Genomic DNA, 14,883 nt, shown 5'->3' with positions numbered 1-14,883 from the left:
AGCGACAGTATAAGCATAAGAATTCAAAGCGTTCACGCCGCTTTATAAAAATATTTAACTTAGAATTCTTAAGGTAATTTAATCTCTAAGCATTAATTCGATACATAAATCTACGCATATAAAAAATCGTTTAAATATAATGAAGTTCGTCTGCTATGCCGTCATAACGTTATAATGTAATTTCTATCTTTCTGTATTTTTCACTTTGTCAAACTGTTGATTTCCGAATATCAATGAAACCTGTACATTCGATGAACGTTTAACGAATAAATAAAGATATAAATAAAGTTGAACGCGAGCGTTTGGGGACTCGTTTCTATCATTTTTAAATCTATTCTAACGTGTATTTATTTCAAGGAGTTAAAAAATTACAGATCGATGACCCGCGTAAATTTCTATGTACATACTTAACAGACCAAAAGGAATGGTGTATTTGCAAAACGCTCTTAAACTATTTTCGGACAACTATACATGGAAGAGGAATGAAATGCAGCTTAATTTAATTCTATAGAAATAATTTCACGCCAGTTTCGCAATATTCTACCATGATACGTGACTGTTTTAGAGTTAAATACTTACGTTTCGAAATATCGTTAATCAACGCCCTAAATGCCGACTGTGTGTCGCTTTATATTCTTCGCATTAATATAAGTAACGATTTCAATTTTATTTTTCAAGAGCCTTGCATTTCGATAGAGAATATATAACACACGAGCATTAAAAAAAATCGACGTATTGCGTTTTCATTGCATCGACTTCGCATCAGAACCTGTTCAATTTTACACTCAGTACGGTGCACATACTTGGTTCTATACTCAACGAACTTCTTTCATCGTAAAAGACACCACCAAGCTTCCGGAATAAATAACTCACGTGAAATCCTTCCACCGCTTTAATTAAAGTCATTCTTTTGGGTAAGAAAAAGGAAGGGAAAAGCCGGAAGAGAAAATAAAGAAAAAGGTCTATCATTAAAGTAGGCGTCGACGAGATAAGTTAGCTCGGTAAAAATTTCAAATACTGGCATTAGCGAGTCTCTAAGCGTTTACTTAATCGTGTATATCACTTAAGCTTAAGCGGGTGCACAGTGTACAGTGTACAGTGTACATGTAGAGGAAGCAATAAAAACTGCAGGTTGCTATAATGCCGTATTCCGTTCGCCTTTATCGTCGCGATATTGCGTATCACAGATTTATGTTTTCTTCTATAACGTATTCCTTTAATATTGTTTACGTTCGTTGCACCGTGATCTACTTTTCAGTTGAAGATAATAACGGATGCGGGGAAAACTTTTACTGCGCTTTGCGTATTTTCTGAGGCGAGGGACAACGAGCGAAGAAGGATAAATCTGGAAGGCGGAACAGAAACAAAGGAAACAAACGAGACAATTTCGACCTCGATTAGAAACATAAGATCGCTCGAAAAGAGAACGATCAGGATGTTAACGACAAATAGACCGATAATGATAAATAAAAGGCTTGTGGCGGATCGGTATCAACAGGACGCCGACAGGTCGAGGCATCAACGCGGCGCAACACCTCCCGGGCGATCCACGGGTACCAACCGCCAACACTAGAGGGCTACGACGACAACGAGTCTGTCTGTCTCGCTAGCGGTCGAATATACGGTGTCAGGATACAAATACCGCACCTAGCGAGACTCCCTCTACGTCTAAGGCAGGGACTACCGGGCATAGCCTTACTGACGAGTCCACCGGTAGTCCCGGGACGAAACGCACTCTCTCTCTCTTTTCAACCGCCTCAGGCTTATAGTCGAATCCTCCTTGAGAATTTTCCTTGTCTCTTGGGTCGTACGAACACGAAATTATCGCAAATAGGTGAAAAATACCGTGAAAATCTTGCTATATATTTCGAAAATATTCACAGTCACAAATGTCGTATAAATTTTTCTCACGTGTTCTTAAGAAACCGTACTTTTCACGGACAGGTATAAACGAGTTGTTCTTATTTAATCAAAAGGAGGAACAATGCCTCGGTTGCTGTCATAAATCTCTCGTGTCCAATAGATTTATTCAGTATATAGTCGAGCAACAGGCAACTATCTTCCGCCACCAAAACTTTTCACGAACAGCTTATTATCGAACTTTCCGAGGTAGCTTATTACCTATATTAAATATCGTAAAATTCTTAACTTCCGCGGAATGTTCGCGTCAGCGTCGGATTAGTATCTTGGACATAACGTGCACTTCCTGTTTCGTAATAAGCCACTTTATTAATCGTAGCACGACAAAACTTTTCTCTCGCATTTACTATGTCCTTTTTCCTTTTTCAATAAATTTTTCTCGGTCTTCCTTTAATAATAATCAATCAATAATCCAATAATAATAATCAATCGGGGCTTAAAAAAATGTACCTAAAGAATAATCACTTAATGGAGTAACTAATTTATTATACATATCTATAAGTATGGAAAGTCAAAGTCAGAAAACGAGATACACTACCGTTCAAAAGTATCTACATAGACACTTGGTTATATTTCACGAAATGTAATTCATGAGAACAATAACATTATGAAAAGACATTTATACTATAAAGTTATTATCCTCTTTACGCCAGTTATATTCTGTAAGTAAAACGATTAGAAACATCTTGTGGGAGATGTTTCATATTCTCGATATACTTGACATAGAATCATGTAAAATCGAGCGGACCTCGTCGGGAATAACGCTTTATAAATAATTTAAGAAGCCATCCAATCGAGCAACGATATTAAGAAAGAGCAGGACTTATTTTAATGCTTCGTCGTCCTGATATTTCAGTATCGGTATCCGATAAAAATTCAAAATCGATAAACTAACTCGTCCGAGTCGACAAATTACAACACTTCTGGTATTTCAAATCCTGCCTAAATGTGTCAACTTGCTAGTCAATCGTCTTCTTCGCATTGACCTTAGTTCGATCATGTCAAACACAAGTTATTTACGATATCGCGCAAAAGCAACTCGATTAAGTTTTATTCGATTAGGATCAGCAATCAAAAAATGTATTTTTTCAAAATATATTTTTAACACTTTAAGGATCGAACGTCCTTATGTTAAAACAACAAGTTTTCTATAAAAAGATACTAGTAAATACACATTTCGAAAATAAGAGTATTATGTAATATCAGATGAAACTTTTAGTACTCGTGTTTTTAAATTAAGGAACCGAAGTGCTTTCAAATTAAATTACTGTAGTGCTAAAACTGACATATTCATTCAAATAACGGCTTCGAATACTTTGTTTTTGCAATTATTTAAACATGTAAATGTGTCGATGCAAAACTATAATCAGCTATACGCAATATAACACAGTATCTACGCGCTAATAAGTACACACGAAAGGTAATCCCTTCGTTCCAAGTATTTTTTCAGGTATATGTCACTTTTTGAAAAATTGTGTTATCTTACAGCTATTATGTCTTTCTGCTTATCGAGTAGGAAATCCACCCTTAGCGAGTGACTCTTGAAAATGGCTGACACTCTGGTTCTCGGAGAAATGTAAAAAGCCAGGCCATTTTCTTGTAACTTTTCGAAACCGGGACAGAACAAAGGATGTAAGCACATCAAGGGTCATTCGAGAATTAAATACCAATCTTAAATTACAATAATGCGAAAGTTTCCCGTTATGGACTCAATACAAGAATTTTATTTTTCCTCGGCTCGGTGCTGAGTAGACGTTTATTCCTTGCTTTCATTTCCACGTAATGCCGTCACCATCAATTTACTTTGCTCCTGGCCACTCGACAGACTGCTTGTCCCACGGCGATTGTCACTTCTACTTATAATACTTTCCGATCCTATTACCGTTGTTATGAGACAAATAGGTCAAGCTTGTCTCCTTCAAGACCCCACGGCTTGACTTTGAGCTTATCTTTGTTCCAGAATTCCTCTTTCTGCCCCTTTTGTCCTGCAGTTTACCTCACGAATGCTACCTTACCCCCTTTAATTCAAAAGTGTCATGCCTCTTATTTCATTATTCCGTGATTTCTCAGTTCGGCTCTTTTACTTAAACTTTCCATTCTTCCCTTCCTTCTTTCCGTATTTTCCTTTTTGCTATCCCTTTCCTTTCATTTTCTTTACGTTTCTTCTGTTTCTTTCCTTTTCTGTCGGTTGCTGTCGCTTGACATTTTTTCCGTTCCTTCCTCTGTACTTTTGACATGGCGCGGAAAAGAGGTTTAAAAGTCTCGAGAACGAACAGCATCCAGCTAATTATTGTAATTTCATGCTTTTGGGATACGATCTCCCGCTGGCCGCGGCGGCTTCTAATTGGACTTGCACTCTGTTCGTCGACAGCAGCTTTGAATAGGAATTTTGCGCGACAGCGACAACGAACCGAAGATTTATTCTGCCGCTTTTTCATTCAAAGACGTGATTCTAATAATTGTTATGAGAACGGTGGTGAGACGACATTTTCTCACCGGGTTATGTCATGTCGCGTCGTATCGTTCGTGAAAGAGATCGAGAAAGGGTAGTTTCTAACACGTCGCGGGTGACAGTGTAAAGGAAAAAACGAAACTAGTATTCTTATTTATACGATTTTTCGACCTCACAAAATTTTGATCCTTGCAGTGGTTCTGTATTCTGAAATTTCTCCGAGTGCATTAACGATTTATTTACTACACACACACACACACACACGCGCGCGCGCGCGCGCGCGCGCATGCACACGCACACGCACACTCACACAAGGAAAGCTGTTTGATAAAAAAAGAGCGATCCAGTAAGGAATCCGATTCTTGTGAATTTTCATTGAATATTTCTTGTTGTTTCGTTGAACGATTATAATAGAATATTTCGAGCATTGTTGAGGATCGAGGCGGAAAAATAGAGGAAGCAATACGTTCCCTAGATATACTGGATGAAAAGAAATGACAAGCAGTTACAAGTTACAATCAAATTGCATCCAACAAACTAGGAAAAAGTCAGTATTTTTCTCGGAATTCGTTCATCTTGAAACAACCTTAAGAAACCATGAAACTTCTTTGTACTCAGATAGTTATATGTATGTATGTCTGTATGCAGAACGATTCTAAAGTTTTTCACGTGGAAAACAGGTTGTTTTCGAAAGGATAAATTAATAAAATTGGAAAATTTTATATCTGTTTCTGCTGAAAATCACGATACCAAATAGTACATTTAATAGACTGAGTTTATCCAACAATAAGTGGAAAATTTGAATAAACGGCGGTACGCTAATTTTTACCAAATATGTATGTATGTATTTATGAAATTACATTTTTCTGAAATATAAATTAATCCCACATAAATAACTTAAAAGAAATTACTTTTAAATTCAGTTTAGGCAGCTAGGGCTATTAAAAGAAAGTTATTGCATTATAATAAATATCGTAAATATCGTAATTTGTATTATTACGTAAGTCGTAAATGAATTAAATGTCCGTATCATTGTAAAATATATTAAATTGATGTCGTGTTGTGCTTTATCGCCTGTACTCCATCATTTCTGATGTATGTATTTAAAAATTTATATGTTTGGAAGAGGAAACTTTGTTAAACACCGAATGTACTACTACACATCAACGAAGCAAATAGTAACTGATACGAAATGTAAAAACATTTCATTAAGTCTAGATCAAATATTCCATTTGCCAATCTAGTAGCTTTACAAGTTTCGAGTCGACAAATTTTGCAACTGATACTGGAAAATTACTAGTAAATTTTAAATAAGGAAGGAACTTTGTTACGATCGAAACGACAATTAAAATTCCGTAAATATCTGGATGATTTAAAAATTGTATTTCATATCAACGTTGAGTTTGAGTAACTTTCATATTTAGTTATTAATTAGAATCACGGGATCGATTTTTCCAGGTCTCCACGACTATGAAATATTCTGTTTACTGGACAAAACTAATCTTGCTTCCTGCTCTCCGCTTCGGTCAGTCTTTACCAACTGTGCCTCGCTTAGTAAATGAACGTCATGTTATGTTTTTTCTTTAAATTACAGTGAGCAAGATATGCAAATCTAAAATGTTTCTCACATGCATTGTATCTGTTTCAGGCGGTGCTTTTCCACCCGAATTCGCTGATACTATACAAAATGTAACAGTATCGCTGGGAAGGGACGCAACTTTCACGTGTCTGGTCAATCATTTGGGGGGCTACAGGGTAAGTTTCCCTTAGTGAAAATTCATCAAACCGCAGACATACAAAATTCTTCTGACGAAGAATTTTCGTGTGGAACACACAATACTAACCACATTTTTGAATGAATACATTTAACTTTCTTTTCTCGTCTACCTTACTATCATTTTATTCGTCGTGTAAAGGTTTTAGGAAAGATTCATTGCGAATCGCAATCTTGGAATTGTGATTTATTCAGATCTTTTCACGTTTCAGGATCGGACACAAAATCGTAGTAGCTCTTGAAGTAGAGGGATGATGCATTGGAACTTAATTTCTTTTATACAATTTTCTTTTCAAACTCTTCCTTACATCTGCTACGTGGATTTATAAACGAAATACTGTGTAACTATGTTTTAAGGAGATATTCATATGATTATAAATATAATAATGGTAGAAATATTTAAAAATGTCCTCTATCTTGTATGGTGCATCTAATGAAAATCCAATCAATAGTAAATGCACATTAATAAATAGCTTATTAAACCCATGACTAGCAAATATAGCATGTACTTGAGAATCTTTTTTGTACAAATCGTGGTTTGGAATCTATTTCTCTGGACCGAATACAAACGTACAGAAAGAAAAATCGATCATGGTAAATTTTAGATCACATTCTTTTGTCCAAGTAAGGAATCTTTGTCACGAAAACCAATTTCTCAAACAACTCATATGTCACTAAATTCACAAGCACTCTTTTTGATTCGATGTCCGTCCTGCCGCCACATCCTTATGTTTGAACACAAAAATAGAGCCATTTCCCCTGTGGTATTGGATTTCATATCCACAACGAAGACAATTTCGTTACGCATCATCGTGTGTACATTACTATCTACCCCTCCCTCATAAAGAGGAATATTATGACGGAAGGAATAACAGATTGAAAAATCTTAATTTTGCGCTTTAACGAGTTCGGCTGGAACGGTGTAAATTTAACTATATCGTTATCCATATTTTATAGATAACGACGCCAGATTATTCTTTGCACGCATTACCATTTTGCTTTAAGTAGGACTTAAATCGTAAATGTAAGAACGCAGCTGGTATATCTGTTGGGAACACTAGCTAAACTAGCTAAACTAGTTAAAGTGGTAGCTCTCTTGCTATAATCAATTAATCAGTTGCTCCGAATTGTCGAAGCTTGTTTGACACCGAATACAACTATATATCCTAGTTGTAAATGAATTTAAATTTAACGACTCAAACCCATCAAGTTGATTAGAGTTCAGCTAATTTATCGACGTGCCAACGCCCATGCCGCGCTGAGTGCACTCGTTCCCGTCAGATCACGAAAGTTAAGCAGCGCCGGGCACGGGGATAGTACTTGGATGAGTAATCGCCTGGGAACTCCGTGTGACGTTGGCGAAGCGCGCTGGGTCCGCCGCGCCCCCAGGGGGGTTCGGGCTTGGACGCTGGTGGCTCAGCGCCTCGGGGCCGCCAGCGATTCCGGTAGGGGAACCGGACTGCCTGGCACCGTGGTGCCGGTATAACGTCAATTCACATCAGAAACCAGCCCACACACAGCAGACAGGATGACACCCAGATGTCTGCACATCCTTGGCGCGTACCCTCAATAGTCTTAAGTACCCACCAGGGGTCTTGGAATTTTCATAGTGAAGGTCCTTCGGCCCAAGCGAGTATCTCTTGTTTTAGATTTCCTTTTACGTTTATTATTTATTACGTGTTAACATGGAAAGTTGGTTTTCCTCACATCTGGTATGTTCCGTTAGCAACTTTCTCACGAGGGGGGCTAAAACCCTTCCTGGTCCACCAACCGTCTTATTATGTAATCGGAGACGGTGTCTACTGCCCTCACTTCTTTCTTTTTTTTATTTATTTGTTGAAATTACAATCAATTCTCGCGTTGAGAATCTTCAGTAATTTTTCTGGCGTGGCGCAGAGACGTGGCTGTTTATTTACAATAAGTTAATACTTATTATAGATAGGTATAATTTATAAGTATTATAAGTAAGTGCATATGCTTAATTTGGATAACTAAATGAATCTAGCTTTTAGGTCTAGCGGGTAGTGCCTCTTCAGCCTGCGAATCTGGATCGTCGTATCAAGTAGTCCAGTGATTAGGGGGTTTCGGTGTTTGTTGACTCTTTTGATATATCTGTCGCTATATTTTGCTATTTCCTCTTTGACTGTGGGTATCTGGAGGTCGCGATGGATGGTTTCGTTGGTAACATACCAAGGTGCGTCTATTAAGGATCTTAGCGTTTTCGATTGGAAGCGTTGTAGTATTTCGATGTTGGAGTTACTTCCTGTTACTCATAGTTGGATTCCGTAGGTCCAGACAGATTTTATTACGGTTTTGTAGACGGTAATTTTATTCTGTATGTTTAGTTTGGAGCGTCGGCCCGTGAGCCAATAGAATTTTTTTAGTTTGTCCTTTAGTTGCTTCGTTTTATCTGAGATGTGTTTCTTCCACGTTAGTCTCCTGTCCAGGGTCATGCCCAGGTATCGGACTGAGTCCCTGCTAGGAACTGTTGCATTGTTGATGGTGACCTGGGGGCAGGTTTGTTTTCGGAGCGTGAAGGTTATATGTGAGGATTTCTTTTCGTTAATTTTGGAGCCCCATTTATGAAACCACTTTTCCATGGAGTCGAGACTTCGCTGGAAAGTGGATGAGGCTATTACCGGGTCTGCGTGGGTAGCTAATAGCGCTGTGTCGTCTGCAAATGTCGCTATTGTTATATCGTTTGATATAGGTAGGTCGGCAGTGTAGATGGAGTACAGTAGGGGTCCGAGGACACTACCTTGGGGTATGCCGGCTTCTATTGGGAATGTTGCGGAAGTGGCGTCTAGGCATTTAACCATGAATGTCTATTGGTTAGGTAAGATTTTAGGATGGAGTAGTAGGGGTGAGGTAGGATCTTTTTAATCTTGTATAGTAGCCCTTCATGCCATACTTTGTCGAATGCCTGTTGGATGTCTAGGAAAACCGCTGAGCAATATTTTTTCTTTTCGAGTGTTTGGCTGATCGTATGAGTTAAGCGGTGGATTTGCTCTACTGTAGAATGATGTTTTCGGAAGCCGAATTGGTGATCTGGGAGTGTTTTCAAGTTCTCTAGGAGTGGAAGGAGTGGAATAGTTTGGACAGGGTAGGTAAAAGACTGATTGGGCGATAGCAGCTGGTTTCGTATATCGGTTTACCGGGTTTAGGGATGAGGGTAATCAATGAGATTTTCCAGGCCTTAGGATAGTGTTCAAGGCGAAGGATAGCATTAAAAATCGATGTGATGAGTGCTATCCCTTTTATGGGAAGTTCCTTGATTGCTTTATTGCCTATTAGGTCGTGCCCTGCTGCTTTCTTGGGGTTTAGGCGACTGATTGATTCTATAGTCTCTGCAGAAGTGAAGGGTTCAATAGAAGGGTTCAACATTTGGAAGGAGGTGTGCAGGTATTCAGTAACGTCCGCGGCAGCTTTGAAGGAATGGGGTTTGAATACTTTAGACAAGTATTTGGCAAACAGGTCGGCTTTTTCTATAGGGCTACGCGCCCATCCACCTTGCGGACGGCGGATTGGAGGGATTATTTGTGGGGGCGCGTGAGTTTCCTGGAGGTCTTCCATAGTGAGTAGCTGGAGTCAGCTGTGGGGGATAAACTGGCGAGATATTTTTGGAAACAGACGTTTTTGTAATATTTTATGGTTTTGGATAGCTTTCTAGTTGCGTTGTTTAGTTTGCGTTTGTCATCCGGTGTTCTATGGGTCTGCCATACTCTTCTTAGTCTACGTTTTTCTGCTAATTTTTTTTAGTATGTATTGGGGATATTCATGTTTGCTGGTAGACGTCTTTGTCGATGTGGAGAGGTGGATGGCGTTTATTATGCTCGTGTTTAAGTATTCCGTGGCTGCTTCGATTTCTTCCTTAGTTTTTAGTGAAGTTAAGGCTGAAGTTGAGTGAGTAAAGACTTCTGTAAAGAGTTGCCAGTTGGTGTGTTGGTTGTGAATGGAGCTATTATCATGTGAATGGATCAGAGGAGAGATCAGCCGAGGAGTTGATTTGGACGTGTCGTGATGAGATATTTTTAGTTACGAAGAAGTCAAGAAGGTCGGGTATTTTGTTGGTGTCAGTGGGCCAGTATGTGGGTTCGTATGTGGTGAGGTAGTTGAGGTTGTTGTTTATTATGCTGTTTAAGAGGTTTTTGCCTCTTGCTGTAACCAGTCTGCTGCCCCATTGGATGTGCTTGGCGTTATAGTCTCCTCCAACTATGAATCTATTGCCCAGGGTGTCCAGGAAGTTATCAAAGTCTTCTTTGGCGATGGAGTGTCTGGGAGGGCAGTATACTGCTGAGGTGGTGATTGAGTCATGACAGTCTTCTATTGCTACGTTTGTTGCTTGGAGGTAGTCTTTCTGGAATGATGGAAGTTCGTAGTGCTTAATACTTGCTTTGATTATTATTCCGGTGCCACCGTGGGCCTTCCCGCTGGGGTGTTGGGTATGGTAGAATTTGTAACCATTTATTTTCAGGTAGCTCTTGTCGGTGAAGTGGGTTTCCGATACGAGCATTACGTCGATTTGCTGGTGTTTTAAGAAGATTTCTAGTTCAAGTTTGTGTTGCGCTAGACCGTTGGCGTTCCAGAGTGCTATGCGCCTTGGTTTTATTTTGAGTCGGGGCGTGCTAATTTTTCTACGATGAGTGTTAGTAGCGATAGCAAGTGATTTATTTGCTCTGATTGTTTCTCTATTAGCTTTTCAAGCCTTGAGGAGTTGTCTGTGTTAGGTGGGTTGTGGACACTATTTTGGGGAAGATTCCTTTGGCTATTCGGGTTATGTTGGATGCCTTGTACTGCTTGGGCATAGGAGGTTGAGGTGGTAATGAATTTGGTAGGACTGGGTGTTTGGTTGGTTGAGGGGATTGGGGTAATCGTGAATTTCGGCGGGCTGGGTGTTTGGTTGGTTACCTCTTTTGCTCTGAGTTTAGGGTACCTGTTTGTGTATAGAGTTTTATAGGCTGAGCAGCCTTTGTAGTTGGCAGGATGGTCCCCTTGACAGTGGATGCGTTTTGCTGGGGTTTCCGGTGATTTGGCGCACTGGTCAGTGGAGTGAGTGCCTGCACATTTAACGCAGCGAAAAGTATGGTTGCAGTATTTCTGCGTATGACCGTACCTTTGGCACCTTTTGCATTGCACTATTTCTTTTTTCACGAGCGGTGGTTCGATCTTTACTATCGCGTTCATTAGGCGACTGATATTGTAGATTTCCTTATTGTTCGGCTTTTGTTTTATATCTATGAAAAATAAGGATAACGGGTCTTTCGAGACTCTATGCCTTATATTACTTAAGTTGATGTCTTCGTGGCCGAGTTTTGAGAGTTCGTATTTGAGTTCGTCTATGTCTGCTTAGTGGTGGATGTTTCGTAGGACCACCCGGAAAGGCCTTTCCTGTTTGAGTTGGTAGGTGTGGAAGTTGGCGTTCAGGGTCCTCAGTATCTTGGTGAGTTTTCTGTAAGCTTCTGGGTTCCTCGGCAGTATTTTTACTTTATTGTTATTTATCTTTAGGTTGTAGTCCTCCTTGGAGATATCTCTCTCTAAGGACTTGATCATTGTCTGTATGTCGATGACGTCGTCCACAAATATTGGTGGGGGAGGGGGGATTCTCTGTGATTGTTGGTTTGGCGGTGGGTCTGCGATTTCCATGGCGTCGTTAGTGGATTGCAGTACGGCGAACCTGTTGTGGGTGTTTATTTGTATCGTTGATTGTTCGTTCCGGGTGTCGATTGTGTATGGTTTTGCTGTTTCTATTTTCCGTTTCTTGGTAATATTAGCGTCGTTGGTGCGGAGAGTTCTGTTACACTTCTGCCACGGGGGAGGTAGCGCGGGGTAGTTGCGAGTCTGCTCCGGAGAGCCTGGTCGCGATTGCTGGGCCATCATCGAGCTAGTTAATTCGAAATGAATAACTAGTCGTGATGCTATGAGGCTAGTATTCGGGTTGGGGTTAGGTGCGTGGAATTTTCTTCTCCCTAAAGGGTAGTAATCACTTGGCTGTGTTCACTTTCGACGGTTGGGCGACACGTGTTGTTTTCTGACTACACTGGGCACTAGAGACACGTCTGCACTCTTCGGCACTCCACAGCGAACTGCGAGGATATCTGTAATGACTGCCCTCACTTCTTTAACCAAAATTGTCATCAACAAATCCGATAGTCCCGTGTCCTTAAACACATCCACCCCTAGCTTTCCTCAGACACAATATCGTCAGTAAAACTTCACTTATTCTGTATCCTTAGAATTGTCAACATATCTTTACAGTCACGTACTTAACATATCGGTGTAACTAAGTTTTACATAACGTGGTTGGAGTGAATTGTGATTTATGTTAATTCAGTGTGTATGCCAGTTTGATTCAAACAAAATTAATAGTTGTGTTACGACTCAACTATTTTTATTTTATCACCCAACCCTCAAGTTTACATGACACCGCCGACGAGGCGCGGTATGACATGGCCACACACCGCTCCATCAGCTGTGGTATTGAGCGGGGGGGGGGGCTTGGTGTGTCGCTCGCGTCGGTTCCCCGGCCTCTCTCGATCGCAGCCGGGGCGGTCATCGTGGAGATTTTAGTCGGTTGGAGTCCGACACTACCACGCCGCTTTTCCCAGAAGCGGCCTGGCGTCCGTGCGGATTTCTTCCACGTAAATATAAAAAAAAGCTAATTTATCGACGTTACGAATATGATTCAAGTATAGGGCTGTATTCTAATCGAACGTCGCACAGAGACAAGTCTGAATGACTGTCTTACTATCGGTTTCGTAACAATACGGCAGTGCCCATATACGCCAATCGCACGGCGATATGAAGAACAGCGATGTAGACAGGAAAGGGTAACAAGGTGGTCGTATGACAATATGATATAGAAAAGGACAATATGTCGGTCATACGACAATTCGATGGAGAAAAGGCTAACCTAGAAAAAAGAAAGGCTCGTAAGTCGAATTATCCGAAAATAAATAATATTGACCAGATTCTAGGCACCTGAAAGGGTCGCACAGCAAAATTATACAGTAAGATCGTTTTTGCCTTTGTATCAGTGAGACAACACTAATGCAACGACATCTTTTTTGTCTTAAATTTGTTGTTAATAAAAATTTCATTAACACATTGGTCAGATTTTTCTGCTGAATATAAAACTAAATACGATGTTGTTATAAAATTCGACAATGCGACAGTATCCAATCTCTATATTTATATAAAATTTTATAACATCGTGTTTTTAATCAAAAACATTTTATCAATATGTTAATGAAGTTGTGATTAACAACAAATTTAAAATAAAAGAGTTACGTCGTTGTATTAGTGTTGTTCCGTCCACATGATGGCGAAAGCAACCCTCTCGAGTACCCGAAATCTGGTTAATGTTTACAGCTTGTTATGAGCTTGTTGTCAAGTTCGAACGTTGTGCGTGAAGTGCAACAAAAAATAAAATGGTTCGATTTCCGTCGGTCAATTGTTCAACAACGCTGCTACTAATGTCTATACACGATATTAATACATACATGATACAGTATATGATGTTATATACTAATTAGGTCCAACTACTTTAAAAATTTGCTATCATTTTGCTAGTACTTTTATAGGATTAAAAAGTTTGATACTATGAAAACGGAATATAAAAAATGATAAAAAGACGCTCTATCGAACGGTGCAAATAAGTTTTGTAGCCATTGCAGATCTTTTTTGTACTTCACAAATCAATAAAGTATGATTTCTATTCTATTACGAAAGTGTGCATTGCGATACGAAAGAGGATCAAATTTCAAACAGTTCGAGCAACTCGAAATACTGTTGCATCGTATGTGTTGTCAGTTTGAACGCAGTCATAGAACATGTTATGTATATCCGTTCGATGTAGAGTTAGTCGGTCGATCGGTTTTGTCGTACGACATTCAATTCATTCATTCATTCAATTCATGGGATAAGTCTTTAACTTTTTCCACGAAAGAAATAAGAAAGATAGAACAACGTGGGAGGAACTATAAAAGGAGTAATACAAAATTTCTGTTCGCTATTATTAAATTTATTATTGCTCAGTTTTTCCAACGGTAGCTTTAATATTTTCTACGTTATCAATATTAATTTAATAAATTGATGTTTGTTCGTTTGAAACAAACATCAGCCTATAAGTATCCGATTACACGTATGGAAGATCGTACGGTTTATCATAATGAGGACCCTCCGTGCAACGCCTGTTTTAATTTCGACGAATCAGAAAAATGGATAGGTGGATTATTATCCACTATTACTATTGCAAAGGGACGACGTTGAAAATTCAAAGGGTAGCGTTCACAGAAGATGAGGGGGAGGAGTGTCTAGCAACAAGCCTGTTCCCTCTCGTTAAGAACGCTTTGGCACAGCTATAAAGAGATAAATAATCTGGTTACGAGCGTCTAATGACATTATGCGAGAGTAAAGTGGTAACGAGCAACTGCTGCTAATTTTTCATTTAAGGCTTAATGTTCAGCCATAGTAAGTCTGACGATACGGATGAAGCGTGCATTCGCAATTTTTGCTAGATTATTTCCTAACTCAATACCTTCTATCCGACGAATTTTAGGCCAGCTAATTAAACTGATTGCATTATGTTCTGAAAATTCCATTAGAATTGTTCAAGTTACAGATTCATACTTACAGCGATAGAAATAAAATTAATATTAATAAAGAGATTCCAGAGAGAATTCGATTATTCAGAGATTATAGAGAACAGAGGACAAAGGCTCTTATGAAATTAATTTAT

The 14,883-nt window shown here is 39.3% G+C and overlaps 1 protein-coding gene and 1 pseudogene across 2 annotated transcripts in view; both read left to right on the top strand.

Annotated features, from left to right (window-relative positions):
* Nucleotides 1-14,883, top strand: part of LOC117208518 (lachesin-like) — a 105,150-nt gene that overhangs the window by 51,891 nt on the left and 38,376 nt on the right. For both annotated transcript variants that reach the window (XM_033449716.1, XM_033449717.1), the window contains one exon: nt 6,021-6,127. In XM_033449716.1, the coding sequence (XP_033305607.1) occupies nt 6,021-6,127 (107 nt within the window). The remainder of the gene's footprint in view (nt 1-6,020; nt 6,128-14,883) is intronic.
* LOC117208539 lies at nt 7,387-7,507 on the top strand (annotated as a pseudogene).

Source organism: Bombus bifarius, unplaced genomic scaffold (genome assembly GCF_011952205.1).
Source record: "Bombus bifarius isolate JDL3187 unplaced genomic scaffold, Bbif_JDL3187 scf7180000008138, whole genome shotgun sequence".
In the NCBI taxonomy this organism is placed as follows: Eukaryota; Metazoa; Arthropoda; class Insecta; order Hymenoptera; family Apidae; genus Bombus; species Bombus bifarius.
Note: the sequence above shows the minus strand (reverse complement) of the source record. Positions and strands in the feature narration are given on the sequence as shown.